General features: G+C 42.4%; 1 protein-coding gene across 6 annotated transcripts in view; it reads right to left on the bottom strand.

Moving 5' to 3' along the window:
• PIKFYVE (phosphoinositide kinase, FYVE-type zinc finger containing) overlaps window positions 1-17,284 on the bottom strand; it is a 404,626-nt gene that overhangs the window by 90,166 nt on the left and 297,176 nt on the right. For all 6 annotated transcript variants that reach the window (XM_029606384.1, XM_029606389.1, XM_029606390.1 and 3 more), the window contains 3 exons: window positions 16,364-16,454; window positions 13,345-13,405; window positions 4,148-4,303 (listed from right to left, as the gene is read on the bottom strand). In XM_029606384.1, the coding sequence (XP_029462244.1) occupies window positions 4,148-4,303; window positions 13,345-13,405; window positions 16,364-16,454 (308 nt within the window). The remainder of the gene's footprint in view (window positions 1-4,147; window positions 4,304-13,344; window positions 13,406-16,363; window positions 16,455-17,284) is intronic.

Raw genomic sequence — 17,284 nt, 5'->3', positions numbered from 1 at the left:
TCCAATTTGGATTCTGCAAGGGACTAAATACGGAAATTTTACTCCTGTCCAGCACTATGTGTTTAAGAGAAGTTTTGATGATAGGCATGGCTTTGTTTTGGCCCTTCTGGATGTTTCTGCAGCCTTTGATACTCGATCACCACATCTTGTTATATAGATTGAGAAACTGTGGGATCTCAGGCAATGTATTAAGTTGGTTTAACTCATCTTTTTCAGATATATCCCACAGAGTATCTATTAGGCCCAATTATTCTCAGTGCTTCCTGATAACAACTGGGGTTCCCCAGGGCTCAGCCTTATCAGCCATGCTTTTCAACTTTTACTTGGTACCACTATGTAAGCTACTGGCCAGGCTCTGCATGGGATACCACATTTATGTGAATGATATTCAGTTCTTCATCCCTGTAACATCTTCTTGGTCTTCCACTTTTGGCTATTTACTTTTCTCCCTCTACCTGCCCACCACCATCGACAGCCAGAAGTGAGCGGCTGCAACACCACTGGAAAGAAGAACAGGCCACTCAGCAGCAACCACCACCACCAGCCCCAGAGAGGAGCACGGGGGGTGAGCCGAAGGCTTCCCCCACCCCCACCCCCCGCAGAGAAAGGGAGTCGAGTAGGTGGGTGCCGGCACCAGTCCTTTGGACCCTCCCACTGTCTAGTGCCTGCCCACCACCACTGCTGATGGCCAGAAGTGAGCGGTGCAATGCCGACAGGCGCGCGCATGAAGGAGTGAACCAAGGAGCTTGCCCCTTTGTGCGCCCCTTCGTGCACGCCTGAAGTGACACCTAAAGCAAGCAAAATCTAAATTAAGCCATATCTAAGCACCTTATATAAAGGAGTCGGTCCACCTTTTTGAAACAATTACTGGACAAGGAAACCACAGAACTTACCAGAGTAACTCAAAACATAAGCAAAAAGAGAGGAAAAACCCAATCTATCCAAAGATAAGTAACAATTCTTCTCCTGTAACTTCCTCCAGCCTAATATTCACTCTCCTATTAGTAAATGCAAAATTGTTATAAAAAAATATCCCAATGATAAATGACCTACCAGATGAACTAAATCCCACTGTATCCTGCATTACTGAAACATGGCGGAAAGTCAGCGATAATGTCCTCTTAAACCAAATTGATAACCCAACCTATGACATCTTTCACTTCCCTCAGACACAAACGGAAAGGTGGAGTGTCTCTTAATTTGCAAAAAAGAACTTAAACTCAAACTCTACAAAGTAGGAATAAACCCACCCAAACGAGGTTGCTATATTAAAATCTCCATTCCTAAATATTGGTTTGATCTATAGGCCACCCGGAACGCTCCAAAAAGACTGCTCACCTCTAACTGAAATCTTCACTAAATCATTTCCGGCTCCAGAATCAACTCTAATCGTAGGAAACTTTAACCTACATGTAGACAGCATACCTAAATCTGCAGCATGCAAAATCTTTCTAGACACTATGGAAGCCATGGGTTAGTCACAATTTGTATCCAACCCCACCCATAAAGCAGGACACATCCTTGACCTAATTTTTGCCAATCGAAATAACTGCATAATCAATTCTTCTCACAAAATATTGCCCTGGTCTGATTATCAGCTAATAACAGCTGAAATAACTCTCCTCACCATGCAACAAACTAACTTAAATAACAATCTTTCACTTACAGAAAAAGATAGAAACTGAAACACTAAAAGACACTATTAAGAATAAATAACTGAGTTCGATCACAATAATGCCTCATCTTTTGACTCCTGGGTTAAAATAATCAATGAAATAGCGGATTCCCTATGTCCAATCCAGACAAAAATGTTCCAAAATGGAGGGAACAACTAACAAAAGAAACCTTGGAATGCCAAAGAACTAAGGCACACCAAACAGACCGTGAGAAAATCCAAAAAGCAATGGAGGAAATGCCAATCTACAGAATCCCTAGAAAAATACAAACCCCTATTAACAAAATACTGTGAACAAATAAAGCAAAAAAAAAGAATACTACGCAAAACAGATTCACAGCATAATATTTAATTCAAAACTACTCTTGAAAAAGTGAAAAACCTAATCAAAGACCCATCCTCCTCCATCTCAAATAACCACAACTTTACAAAAAACTCATGCAATGAATATGCTAATTCATTGTTAAACAAAATCAATACACTTAAATCACAATTCTCCCATTGCTTACCAACAAAAGAGCCTGAAGAAAACCTTGGTCAAAGGAAATGGAACTCATTCGACCCAGTATCTAAACTCGAAGTAAACCAAATCATCACTAAAAATGAAGGCCGTTACCCACCCCCTAGACCCTATACCTGCAAGTGCACTGAAAACTGTACACAGGGTAATAACCCTGATAGTGACAACCATAATAAACCACTCGCTAGCAGAAGAATTAGTCCCTGATAGAACAAAACAAGCTGTGACTAAACCGATCTTAAAAAATAAAACCTACCTTTCATTGCAAAAGTTCTAGAGAACCACCTAGAAGACAATATACTATACCCAAACCAATTTGGATTCAGAAAAAAAAAACCGCTCAAGAGAAACCCTTCTCATTTCCTTAGCCAACCCTGTACTACAAGGCTTTAACAATGAATCGTATATCCTGGTACTAATTGATTTAACAGCGGAATTCGACACAGTTGACCATACACTACTGTGCCACCAACTGAGAGAAACTAGAATAGATAGAAATGTTAACATATGGTTCTCCTCCTCCCTAAAAGATAGGACATTCCAAATCAAACTGGGGAACCAAATTTCAGACACCTTCCCCAATCGATATACGTTTCCCCCAAGGTTCAGCACTCTCGGCCACACTATTCAACATATATCTACTGCTAATATGCACATTACTAGCAAATCTAGGAATCAATTCTACCTATATGCAGACGACATACAATTCTATATCCCATTTGACAAAACATTTGAAAAAACTGTGTCAACATACAAGAAAACCATGCAACAAAAACTCTCTCAACTGAAACTAACTCTAAACCCAAAAAACCTGAAATTGTGTGGTTAAGGAAAGATACGATAATCAAGTCACCAATCCTAGACCTAGGAATCACTAATATCACTCCCTCAGATCAAGTATGAGACCTTGGAATTCAGATCGACGAGAACTTCACTATGAAAAAGCATATAAGCAAATTAATCAAAACAGGCTACTCCAAGCTGAGAATATTACATCAACTGAAACTTAGACTACTGCAACTCTTTTACTAGGCCTATCATTGAGTCTACTAAAACCACTACAGCTACTTCAAAATACCTCTGCAAGACTCTTACTAGGATCAAGGAAATTTGATCACATCATCCCCTCACTGATCGCACTGCACTGGCTTCCTGTACAATCCAGAGTTCATTATAAAGTTTTATCTCTAATATTCAGTATCATCAACAATATTAATCCAAGATTATTAGGAGTAACAATGCAACACTACATACCACAGAGAGACCTAAGATCACAAAACAAAGGACTGCTAATGGTGCCTTCATCTTGGAACACACACCTAATGCAAATAAGAGACCAAATGTTTTCTATAACAAAACCCATGTTGTGAAACTCCCTTCCAGAGTCAATACATCTCATAACAGATAGAATTTCAAGCATGAACTGAAAACATGGCTCTTTAGAAAAGCATATGATTTAATGTAAAAGAACAAAACACTGAGAACGACTACATCAGTACCAGAGATAATGTGAATGGAGCGAGCAATAAGTAATGAATGATGAGAAGTAGTAGGATTAGAGCCTGTATTTACTGTTAGGGCAACCAAGAAAATGCATGAATATGAACTAAATTATATAGCAGCTAGTGTAATACCCTAGAATATTTATGATTATGAACTAGAATATGTATACTATGCAGTATCAAACTAGAAGGTGAATGCTGACAGCAGGAATATGTATGTGGATTTTGTAAACCGTTGTGATCTTCTCTTGGAACGAAGGTATATAAAGCACCCAAATAAATAAATAAATAAATAAATAAACCAACCAACCAACCAACCAACCAACCCACCCACCCTCAAATGCGAGAGGTAAAAGGATAAAAGCAGGCTTACCTCATTCTGCCTGATAACATACAGCCATATAGTAAGCTTCATAATGGAATAATAAGTAAAGGTATATTATACTGTACCTTCTGAGCCGCTGCCAGAGTCTAGATCGGTGGCAGTAGGTGCTGTGGTACAATTTGGTCCCATAAACTGGTCTGACACCACTTCAGGAGGGGTGGGCAGTTGGAGATGTGTAAACCCTGTTGAGTTCTGACTTAGGGTGGTCATGAAGCGATCTTCTGTTAGGAGATAAAAATATTGTAAGAAACATGTTAAGGGGGGTCATGTCCATCCTCAAAAATTCACAGAAGCTCACTGGCACCCTTTAAAGTACCCCTTTGATTGGGCTATACATATTAGACCCAAGTGAACTGTGGACTGGCTTACTTTGACAAGGCTCCTTACTACCAAAAGCATTCTCTTTGTGCTAAGCAGCAGCAGAGCAGGGGTGTCAACAAGCCTTTCCAACATAGGAAATAAACAGCTTGCTGAAATCATTGAATTGTCTACATCTCCATCATAGAACAGAAACTCCAAGCAGCTTGGGAAGCCTTCTTCCAGTTCATAACACACTTGGAGGTAAAACACATTGTAAAGACACAAAGGCACTTTTACTTGGCTGGACAATAGACTTTTGTATTTTGATAAAGTTCCCCCTAATTCATCATTACCATACCTAGTACTGTTGCTTAGTGAAGCATAAAACTAAGTGATACCAGACTGCTAGATTACTAACAAGCTTAACAAGTTGGAAAGATCCAGTCCCAGAGGGACTGCTTGTGTTCTTTACTGCCCCAACTTCCAGATGGTACACTAACTGCAATACTACTGAGAAAGCTGAGCAAACCAACACTCAGGCAAAGCAGAGCCAGGTGGTGCAGGTAGCTTAGATCAGAGCTCACAGACAGACTTCAATCAGGTACCAGGGCACTGTTTGTTCTGTATGAAGTCATACCATGGCTCCTGTTAGTCTGCATGCCCAATAGTAGCTCTATAGATCCGGGAGCGCCATTCCATCTGCTTCCTTTGGTCACCACAGTGTGCGCAATTTTATACACACTGGCTTATGGCACCATATGAATTTATTCGTAACTCCATGAAAGACAGGAAAAAAACCCCTCTGGCAGATAACAATAAATATGTTGAAACAAATATATTAGCTAGGGCAGAATATTCATTTTCAGTACATTAATCCTACCAGCCCAAGAGAAAAAGTGATCATCTAATCCCTTACGGTCTTTCTTAATTTTGTTGATCACTGGTGCATAGTTTTATCTGCTGTTCTATGCAGTATCCATATTCCCAGATATTTAAGTCTCTTGCCTTCTTAAAGGCAGAGAAATATCTCAATATCTCAATCATCTCCAAAGTCCCAGTGGAAATCTCAGTCTTAGTACAGTTAATTTTATATCCAGGTAGCCTATCGTACTCCGGCAATATGGTTAATAATTTGGGACCATATATTCTGGGATTAGTCAAGAAAAAAAAAAAAAGGACATCATACGTCGTGTTTTACACCCTCCACCTGAAATCCCATCACATCTGGGTTTTCTCTAAACTTCTGCACCAGTATTTCTATTGCCAAGTCAAATAGCAGTGGAAAAAGGGGGCATATCCCTGTCTTGGGCCCCCTATCTATGCCAGAAGACCCATTTTCTCCATAAACATTAAATAAAAAGGGCCACTGGAGGCAGTCAAAATGCCTTTTCAGTGTCTAGGGCCACTATCAAACTTGCCATACTCATTTGCTTTGCAAGGGCCATAATATTAAATAGCCTTCTAGTATTCAAGGTTGAAAGATGCCTTTTAATAAATCCCATTTGGTTGTCTTTAACAAGGTTAGGCATAACATGCTCTAACCTCATCTGGAGAATTTTCACCAAGATCTTAAAATCTGAATTTAAAAGATTGGACGGTATGATCCCGATCCAGCCCATCCCTTCCCCTTTTTACAAATCAACATGATGACCGCATCAGACATATGGTGCATAACATCAGGGATGCTCTGTAAATATGTCTCCTTCAGCCACAGGGCTAGCTCAAATAGGAAGTTTTTGAAAAAATGTACATGAAAGTCATCCAGTCCTGGGACTTTTTCCTTTGGGTAATTCCATGATTGCTCTATATACCTCTCCTTCTGTAATAGGGGCCTTTCATCTATCCGTTTGTCTTTCAGTAAGCTGAGCATTTCAGTCCCTCTCAGATATTCATCTATCTTACCTGACCTATCTTCTTCATTATTGCCATATAGTGTTCGATAAAATTCCTTAAATATATCATTGATGGACCGCAATCAATGTGTGACACCTCCAGCTGGTGTTCTTATGCTATTGATTACATTCTGGGATCTTCTCTTCCTTATGGCTCTTGCTAGCAGCACCCATGTCTTGTTCCCATGCTCATACATTCTCTGATGAGAGAATTTTATTTATTTATTTTATTTAAAAACTTTTCTATACCGTTGCTAAGTTAAATACCATTGCAACGGTTTACATGTAGGCACATATTTAATGTAGGTAAAAGTGTACTATAGTACATTCTAACAGGTGCCATCAAAGGTTCGGTTACAATATATCATTAAACATAGACATTAGTGAAGTAGTTCCTGACCAATTGTACCAAGGTACTTACACCGGTAGTTTGTCACATCTAGTATTATTGTTATGCTTTATTGTGGTGTGGAGTTCGTAGACTAGTCTACTGTATAGTCCTCGGACTGTGTGTCGGTGCCTTTCTGTCTTTTCCTGAATAATTTCTCTCTATTTTCCTGTCTCTTTATAAAATGCTTGTTTAAAAAGCCATGTTTTTAAACTTTTCTTAAATGTCTTGAGATCACTTTGTAGTCTGATCTCTGGGGGTACTGTGTTCCAGATTATGGGTCCTGCTAGTGATAGGGCTCTTTCTCTCACTTGTGTCAGCCTTGCTGTTTTAACTGATGGGATGGTTAGGAGTGCAATCTCTCTATGCCCTCCACTTGTATCTGCTGGAGTTCTTCCCTTGCATGCTATAGAGAACCATATACCCTTGGAGAACAAGTGGCTTTATGCTGTGCCTCCAGAGTTTTTATTTTCCCCTCCAGTTACCTTTCCTTCTGCAACCTGATCTTCTTTTGATGAGATGCAAAATTAATAATTATACCTCTAAGGACTGATTTTAGTGTTTCCCAAAGTACCACTGGCGACTGTTTTGCTGTCCGATGTACCTCAGTAAATTCTTTTATTGCATCCCTTACCTGACAAACTCTCTCTACTCAATAATGAAGAATTGAGATGCCATGTTTTAATGAGCTGGGGTCCCTGAGATATTAGTAAGGGCAACAGACAAGACTATGATCTGAGATTTGACTCATGAGAATGTCTAATTGCCACATACACGTGATCATGGAGGCCATACATAGGAAGAAATCTACCCAGCTATATGATAAATGCCATAAGGAATAGCAGGTGTAATCTCATCCCCATTGGGTATTGAGTCCTCAAAACATGAAGTATCCCTAATCGAACCATCAGCTCTTTAAGGCCTGCATCCTGGCCTATTTCTTTGGCTCGTCCCTTTGACTATCACGAACAGGGTTGAGGCAAATGTTCCAATTCCCCCTCCCTATCACAAAAGGGGAGGATGAGCTCTCCAATGATGACACCATCTCTTGTAATATTCTTTCTGACTCACATTTGGCCTTTACACATTTACCAATGTATATCGTTCCTCATAAATTTCACATTCCAGCACCTTGCATCACACCTCTCTAGATCTTTCATATGCTTACTTACATGCAAAGGAAAGGCTTTATGCACTAAAATACATACTCCTCTGCTTTTTGCGTTATGGGAAGAGTAGAATACCTGACCCATCCATTCTCCTGAAGCATAGTGTGTTTTGTCTCTCAGATGTATCTCCTGAAGGAGCCCTATATACACTTCTCGCTTCTTCAATTAATTCAGAATACACTTTACTGGAGTACCAATTCTTCTGACATTTAACATGATGTTAATTCCTGTTTTAGCCATATTCATAGTATGGCTGACATTTTTGTTTGCCGTTTCTCTTATCTGGTAAGTTCTTGACACCTTAACCCAACCCCCCAACCCCCTCCCCCTCCCGCAAACAAGTAATCCGCCAACTCTCCCCCTCCCCAATTCTACTAATCCACCTCGTCAAGAAGTAAGGAGTATATTCTACCCTATCTCCACACCTCCTTTCACTACCTAGGTCAATTTTCTTTCTGTCTCTCCCCCCGCTATGATATTAAGTCGGAGGGTGTACAGAAAAACAGTTTTTTCTGCTTTTCTGTACACTTTCCCGTACTTTCTATGGTTAATGCCTGCCATTGGTATTATTGGCCTCAGGTCTGCATCCACTGTTTCCAGTGGCCACCTTAGTTCTTTTATGTGTTCTCCCTGTGAACCGAATTTCATTTCTCCAGCTCCTTGAAGACACCTCTTGGATTGCCAGGGAGAAAAAAAAACAGGCAATCTTCCACTCCACGTGATCTATCACCAGGATAGGCATCTTGCCCCGTAGCCAATATTACACTTACACAAGGAGAAACCACATTTCATTTCTATCCTGCCTCCCTCTCTTCCTTTCCCACTCCTCCCCATTCCCAACCCCAATCCCTTCGGAAAGGTCCAGGGAGGTTAGAACACTCCTGGTTGTACGGCCATTATCACGGAGCACAGAGTTTCCATGCAAAAATTAATTACTTGTAGGATTCTGTTGACAGTCTTGAGGTCCAGGATAGGGCGAAAGGAACCCTCCTTCTTGGGTATTTTCCTGGGGCGCAAGTACTGAAATTATAGCCCTCAAAATGAGGAGCCTTATCAAGGTCAACTCCACTGCCTGCCTCTTGTGCTGGGAATGGCAAGGAGACATCATGAACATGACCCGAGGAGTGCAGCAAAACTCCAGTGTGTATCCTTCTCGTATGACATCCAATACCCATTTGTCAGACGTGATCTCGACCCACTGCTGGTAGAAGAGGGATAGTCAACCCCATCTCCTCGTTTCATGGATGAGTCAGCAAAACTTAATTGGGAAGTTTGGGCTGAACCTGAACCCAACCTGCTCCTCTCTTGGGCTGTCGACTCTGAAAGGACTGAGACCTTCCAGAGGACAGAGAGCTCTGAAAAGTCAGGTTTCTGTAGGGCCAAATTGTTGGGCGCCCTTGGATTGGCCCCTCATAGGAGAGGGGTGCTGTAACTGTTTTCTCTTATTTTCTGGTAACCGGGGCACTGGAGATTCACCCCACTTACTGGCCAGCTTCCAAAGAGGAGTGATCCCTTAAAGGGCATCTTTGTAAGGTTTGCCTTAGAGGTCACGTCTGCTGACCAATTTCGCAGCCATAGCTGTCCTCTGGCCACTATCACTGAGGCCACTCCTCTGGCCGTGGTATGGACTAGGTCAGAGCCCGCATCAGCTAAAAAGGAGTGGCAGGCTCCATAGCTTCTCTGGAATATGCCTGAGTCATCCACCTCTATAGAGAGGAACAGGCACCAGGGAGTCACCAGGGTACAACAGGAAGCAATCTGTAAGGTTATTGCTGTTGCATCAAACGCTTGCTTAAGAATGGACTCCATCCGCCTATCATACGCACCCTTTAAGGCCACGCCTCCTTCCATTCATTTTAGGGAAGCACAAGCGTTCTCTCACTGCTGGATCCAGAGGGTAAAGAGCTTCTAATGCTCAACCACCTTTAAAACTCGCTTCAAGGGCATCCCATTCCAGGTCAATCAACTCCTGGATGGCTTCCAGTACTGGAAAATAGCAAGAGGCTTTCCGCAGGGACACCAGAATGGGATTCTTCTTAGGTTCCATCATAGAGTCCGCCCCTCTGATATGGTTCTAAACCTGGAAAGATTTCTCCATCTTCCAAGGAATCTGCATGCTCTTCTTCATCCGTGCTGTCCGGGTTCCTGCCAGGAATACCCTTGGTGAGGTGATGCATGTCTCGAGATCTGCCGATAGGGTTGGGAGAAGGCCTTACTGGCTGTGGTTCCATCCGAACAGAGGCAAGTGAAGCCAATTGCACCTGTACGAAGGCTTGAAGGCCTTGAAAGAAGGAAGCTGGGTCCATACTTAGCCCAGGAAGAAATGGGGTAGGTGCCGCTGAATTTCCCTCTCCCACAGAAGACCCACCCCCGGGATTAATCAGATTAGACGTACTTCCAGATAAGGTTGTGGCTAACCCATCATCAGAATGGGAGGAACTGGGCTTGGAAAAATCTGGAGAGGTCAGCTCTCCCTGGGCTTCCTCACAGTGCTGACATAAGTAAGAATCCAGGTCAGATTGTGTATCCCTAATATAACAAGCAGCGCAGAGAGAATGGTGCTTATGTTTCTTTGCTGCCAGAGCCATTAGAGATGGCAGCTGCAAATTCAGCCGGCTCGCGCTAGAAAACGTTTGTGTGCACAATTTCGGGCACTGAAGCAGGCTGCGGCTAGGCGCATGCATAGTCCGTGCGCTCGAGAATCCTGCGCCTAAGTAGTTGCGAGCATACTTGTGCACACAGTGCGTGTGCAGAGCCGGCACACCGACGCTGTATGGAGGGCAATGCAAGGTGCACAAACCGCACACAAGATGGCACTGACACGGTCTATCATGTGGTGTGTAGACTAAGCCTGAAGCGGGGCCTAGCCTACTGGGGGCCGCTCAACTCATGCGGATGCCCACCTCCCTTTACACCAACGGGTGAGGAACGACGTCGGTACAGTATGCCAAGCAAGGAGACCAGAGGAATTCTTACCGAAACCCTTCCAACATCTCTGATTGGGAAATCCTTTTTTTTTTTTTTTTTTTGAAGTTTACCTGGGTCAGCGCTTACCGGCTGAGTACAGAGATGGTCTCCAGCTGTGGGGGAAGAGAGCTTTGGCCGTCACCACCGCGCTCAGCTTCCTGAACCTACTGCCTTTCAGCTGCTTTAGCAGCAAAGTCCATGCCAGTAACCGGCTACCAGACCAAGGCACACCTCTGAGGGATCTCGGAAATCACCTCAAGAATTCTCAACTGGGGGAGGGACCTTTAGGTATGACCGCAGGAGAATGGGGCTCAATGTTTCTCCAATTTAAAAGTAGAATTTCTTCTTCTAATGGGTACAGCAATTCCGATAGGGAAAGCATGTCCACATCTGCTAGGAGACGGAGAGATACTGAAGGGCTGAGGTCACTGCAGGGGTGTATGTAAAGTGATGTCAGCTTTGAAACATGACTCCATCTCTATCTGCTAGCAGGGGAGCATATAACCCATTGGTCCTGAGTTCATCTGGCTACACGCTAGGAAAACATTGATTATAGTTATTATTTATTAAAGGTCAACAAATTACAAGTACCGTATTTTTCGCTCCATAAGACGCACCTGACCATAAGACGCACCTAGGATTCAGAGGGGGAAAATTAAAAAAAAAAAAATTGTGCTAAACCGGCTCTGCGTCTGGGCGTCTTATGGAGCAAATTAGGGGAGTGCATAGCTTTTTTTTTTCTCCCCATTTTGTTTTCGGGTCTGGGGAGGGCCATTTCGGTCCACTCCCCAGATCAGAAAACTTTTCTTTCTCTGGGAACCCCCATCCCAACCCTTTAAATTAACAACCTCCACCCCCCTGACCCCCCAAGACCTGCCGAATTAATTTCCTGCAACCCCCCACCCTCCTGACCCCCCCAAGACCTGCCGAATTAATTTCCTGCAACCCCCCACCCTCCTGACCCCCCCAAGACCTGCCAAACGTCCCTGGTGGTCCAGCGGGGGTCCAGGAGCGGTCCGGGAACGATCTCCTGGGCGTGAGCCGTCGGCTGCCAGTAAACAAAATGGCGCCGACGGCCCTATGCCCTCACTATGTCACTGAGACCGACCAATAGCAGCGGTCGGTCTCAGTGACATAGTGTTTGCATAGGGCCGTCGGCTGCCAGTAAACAAAATGGCGCCGACGGCCCTATGCCCTCACTATGTCACTGAGACCGACCAATAGCAGCGGTCGGTCTCAGTGACATAGTGAGGGCATAGGGCCGTCGGCGCCATTTTGTTTACTGGCAGCCGACGGCCCACACCCAGGAGATCATTCCCGGACCCCCGCTGGACCACCAGGGACGTTTGGCAGGTCTTGGGGGGGTCAGGAGGGTGGGGGGTTGCAGGAAATTAATTTGTCAGGTCTTGGGGGGGGGTCAGGAGGGTGGGGGTTGTAGGAAATTAAGTCGGCAGGTCTTGGGGGAGTCGGGGGGGGGGGGTTTGTTAGATTTTTGTTTGGTTTTTTTTTTATATTCGCTCCATAAGACGCACATACATTTCCCCCCCACCTTTGGGGGAAAAAAAGTGCGTCTTATGGAGCGAAAAATACGGTATTTAAAAAATCTGTTTAAACCAAAAACAGAGGATTATACACAGAGATATTACTTTACATCTGTTTTGAAATGCTCTGTAGTGACAGATGTCAATCTTCCAAGGGTTTAGGTTCTTAACTTTGGAAGTTAGGGAACCTAAATTAGCCCCTTTGAAAACTAACTAGGACAGAGTACTTAAATTTAGGATCCTAAAAAAAATGAGTGGCTACAGGGACAGAGTTAGGGCAGAGAAAAAATAGGTGCTTAGTATGGATTTTCAGCACTAGAACTCTAAATCTAGGTAAACAGATTGCAGACCTAAATTTGGTACGTTTTCAGCTGAAAACTAAGTCCCAAATTCAGCTGATAATATACCTAAATGTAAGTGCCTAATATAGGAACTAAGGAGGCAATAGTTGGAAGTATTCCCTGTGTTTACCCATGGACAAGGCTCCTTTGAAAATTCCCCCTCCCCCCTCATCTCTTGCAGTGAAAGGTATGTGCACTGAACAGCACACATACATCTTCTTGCAGTGAAAAAGGGTGGCACTTGGGGATAGACTGGATCAGCAAGATACATACAGGGAGTTCATTTTTAAATGTGTGCATGTACTTTCTGGTGGGCAGTTTACACCTGAAAACTCTATGGGTACTTTTGTAACTGCATCCCCTACAGCACAACTGATTTTTAAAGGGAAACTCCATAAGATGTTTCCTTTTAAAAATTGATTTGCAGGCCTGCGGGCAAGTTTCCTACACTATCAAAATTGTCTTCTGAACATTTCTTGAAAATTTACTCTTTAGAGATAGCACCAACACTTAGCACTAATATAAATTATGAAGGATTCCAGTCCAGCAGAGCTGAAATGTATAACTTCAGGAGACTGGGATCTGCTTGCTGCTTATTCCCTGGTCATTTTAGAATAACTGCATTTACCCTCTTCGAGATTTCTAAAGAACTTGTGCAACCTACCTTTTTCACCATTTTGTTGCGCTGGAGAGGAATTGCGTGGAGAGGCATCCATCGTACTACTCTGTGAAATAAAAGAAAAAACAGTAGTCATAGTGAAAGGGGCAGCATATTTGTTATACCAGAGAATGGTGTAATAAATACAGCACTAGTAGGAACAGCCTGATAGAAATCAACTGCTGCTCTATGCTGTAAAATGGTGAAACATGGACTGATTTTTGGCTCGGGTAAGTACCAAGGGCACTATTGAAACAAAACTCAAAATTACAAAGTGTACAAAAAAAAGCAAGAAATGGAGCTGCACCCTACTTATTCCATCACAGTTAATCATAATATAATATATGAGAGGAGGCCAGCCTATTGACTCAGTGGCAGCATTGTGCACAGCCATAAGGAAAACCTGGGTTTGATTCCTAACACGGCCACAATGAATGCCATTTGAAATGAGCTTTTAAAAAGGAAGATAAAAAAAACAAGACAACAGCTTATTCTAAACAAGGTAACACAGAGATCTATTAATAAATGCATGTAAGATCAGCTGGAGAGTTTCTGATCTATAATCAAAGTTCATTGTGAAACAATATAGATGGAATAGCCCACGTTATAATTAGTGAATAAATTAATAAACAATTATGCAGGAGGAAAGGATTTAATAGCAGAAAAACTTCTATTTCCCTGCTTTGGCCAGCAAGAGGGAGAAGATTTCTGACCTGAGGTCCTAGTTTCGGACAAGCTGATAACACTTGAGTGAGTGATTTGAAAGATTACCACTAGATGTAATCTGTAACTATACTCACGATTCAGAAGACCCATCTGATGGAGGCCAATGGATTAAGAAAATCTTGGCACCTCACCCTGAAATACTAGCTATTTCCCATGGATCCAATCAAAATTTCCAACCCTGGTTTGACATGGCAGTATGGGGCTTTGACATCTTCTAATCCCAGTGGTGAGGTCTTGAGACCTGTTTTCCTCAAGCGAGAAGGCCCCTAGTAACATCTCTTAAGGAAAAGACTGCTTCAGAAAACCACTGTGGTACCTTCAGGAAAGTGTCTGAAGTGTCCAAAGGTGGTCTTTAAAGAGAACCAGTGCTTCCTTGACCTCATCTCCGAAGAGAACGTCCCTGCTGTATAACATTCTAGAAAGCCTTTCCCGTACATTTTCATAAAAACTTGAATCTCACAGACATTTGTTTACAACTGTTAGTAACCATTGACAAGGTTCTGGATGTCTTTAAAACTCTTTATAAACCATGCTATGGTAACTGCCTTTACGATACCCTCCAGCAATGAATTTCAGAACTTAATAATGTGTTGTGGAAGAATTTTCTCTGAATTGTTTAAATGTGTTATTTACTAACCTCATAGAATGTCCCCTAGTTTTTGAATGTTTTGAAAAAGAAAATAACCTATTCACATTTCATTTACCCATTCTATTCCACTGGTGATTTTATAGACCTCGATCATATCCCCCCCTCAGCCGTGACTTCTCCAAACTGAACAGCCCTAACCTCCCTTAGTCTTTCCTCATAGGGGAGCCATTCCATCTCCTTTATCATTTTGATCCCCCTTCTCTGTGCCTTTTCCAGTTCAAATATATCTTTTTTGAGATGCAATGACCAGAATTGTACACAGTACTCTAGGTGTGGTCTCACCATGGAGTGATACAGAAGTTTTATGACATTCTCCACTTTACTCTCTATTCCTTTCCTGATAATTCCTAACATTGTTTGCTTTTTTGACTGCTGCCACATACTGAGCCAAGGATTTCAAAGTATTATCCACAATGATGCCCAGATCCTTTTCTTGGGTGGTAACTCCTAATATGGTCCTTAACATCATGTAACTACAGTATGAGTTACTTTTTCCTATTTGCATCACTTTGCACTTGTTCATATTAAATTTCATCTGCCATTTTGCAAGGTCGTCCTGCAATTTCTCTCAATCCACTTGTGATTTAACAATTTGGAATAATTTTGTGTCATCTGCAAATTTGATCACTTCGTTCATCGTACCCTTTTCCAGATGATTTAAGCATTAGTCCCAATATAGATCCCTGAGGCACTCAACTGTATTTTTCTCCACTGAGAAAACTGACCATTTACTCCTACTTTGTTTTCTGTTTTTAACCAGTTTGCAACCTACAATAGTACATTGCCTCCTATCCCATGACTTTTTATTTTTCTAGTCTGAACCAGTATGGCAATTCTTATGTTCTTAAACGTGACATCCTTTCCTATCATCTTAGAATATTCGAAGACTACAGGGGGCTTCTTTCAATCATTTGTTCACTTTCTTTCTGGTCTCTAGTACACTCTTGTGCTCTCCCTAGTGATGAACTGTTGTAAACTGAGGGACAGGCTGTCTAGTCTGTCACACGAGAAGACTAAGCGGAAAAGAAAAACAAAACTACTAAGGCACACCAACTTGAAACTGGGAGAGAACAAGCTGCTCTGCAAAGCTAATCTCAACAAAGAGCAGCTGCTGAAGAAAGAAATGCATCCAATGCTCACTGTGGGAAAATGAACTGAGGCATGCTGCGAGGCCACAGAAGTGTGAAAGCTACTATGATTGCCCAGAAGGATTTCTATGAATTTTCTGGAAAGCTCAAAAAAAAAAAAAAAAAAAAAAGAAATGTAGATGTCAATGCATTCAGAGTGATGACACTCATATGTGTATCTAGAATGAGTCTGATGTCTTCAGTTTTACTTTGTATCATACATCATCATGCAGGAGGCCAGCTTTAGACAGCAATCAATCTTTAAGCTATCCTTCTGTCCATCCAAACCATATTGGACATTCTTGCTAATATTATTCAGCAGATTCTGTGCATACAACTTTAAAAATGCACTAGCTGACATAAGAATGATTGAAGCACATAGCACAGACATTAAACGAACATGCATATAAAAAGAGGGATCACATGTAGAACAAAACCATATAGTAAGTTAAAATAATGCAAACTGGTATTGCACTTTATATTCAAAATTTTGTCTGGCTGCAAAATAGCAATATGTGTTTACCTTGCTCTCATCACCTGGTCTCATTCTTCCAGGGCTAGGAGGGACAGAGGGACGTTTTCTGCCTTTCTCCTGTTGGAAAAGATCCTGTAATCTGCAACAAAAACAAATATAAATTATATATATTGGAGAAATTACTTACCTGGTAATTTCGTTTTCCTTAGTGTAGACAGATGGACTCAGGACCAATGGGTATAGTGTACTCCTGTTAGCAGTTGGAGACTGATCAGATTTCAATCTGACGTCAGCCCCTAGTACATATACCCCTGCAGGAAGTGCAGCTCTTCAGTATTCTCCTCGAAAAGCATTGTGGATATATGTGTGACTGACTGACTGATTAACTTAATAATTTGGTTAACTTGAATAACTTCATAACTTGGTTAAACGTTCATACTTGATTAACTTGATGAACTTGAACTGGTTGATTGACTATAGCTGGAGACCGCCAGTGTACTCAACTGGAAAGCGTCGACACCCGGCAGGGTGGATGCCCTAGGTAAATGAAAACATGGCTTACCCTTGAATTATCGGAAAAACCATGCCTAACGGCAGCCAAGGGTGGGATGCTGAGTCCATCTGTCTACACTAAGGAAAACGAAATTATCAGGTAAGTAATTTCTCCATTTCCTAGCGTGTTGCAGATGGACTCGGGACCAATGGGATGTATAAAAGCTACTCCCGAACCGGGTGGGAGGCTGCCCGTGACCCACTTAGTATTGCCCTTGCAAATGCCGTGTCCTCCCGAGCCTGAACATCCAGACGGTAGAATCTGGAGAAAGTATGGATGGAGGACCATGTAGCCGCCCTGCAGATCTAGGTAGGTGACAGCATTCTAGTTTCTGCCCAGGATACTTCCTGGGCTCTGGTAGAATGGGTCTTGACCTGTAGAGTTGGTGGCTTGCCAGCTTCTACGTAGGCCGCTTT

Source organism: Rhinatrema bivittatum, chromosome 6, assembly GCF_901001135.1.
Source record: "Rhinatrema bivittatum chromosome 6, aRhiBiv1.1, whole genome shotgun sequence".
Lineage (NCBI taxonomy): Eukaryota > Metazoa > Chordata > Amphibia > Gymnophiona > Rhinatrematidae > Rhinatrema > Rhinatrema bivittatum.
This window is presented reverse-complemented; position numbering and strand designations above follow the sequence as displayed.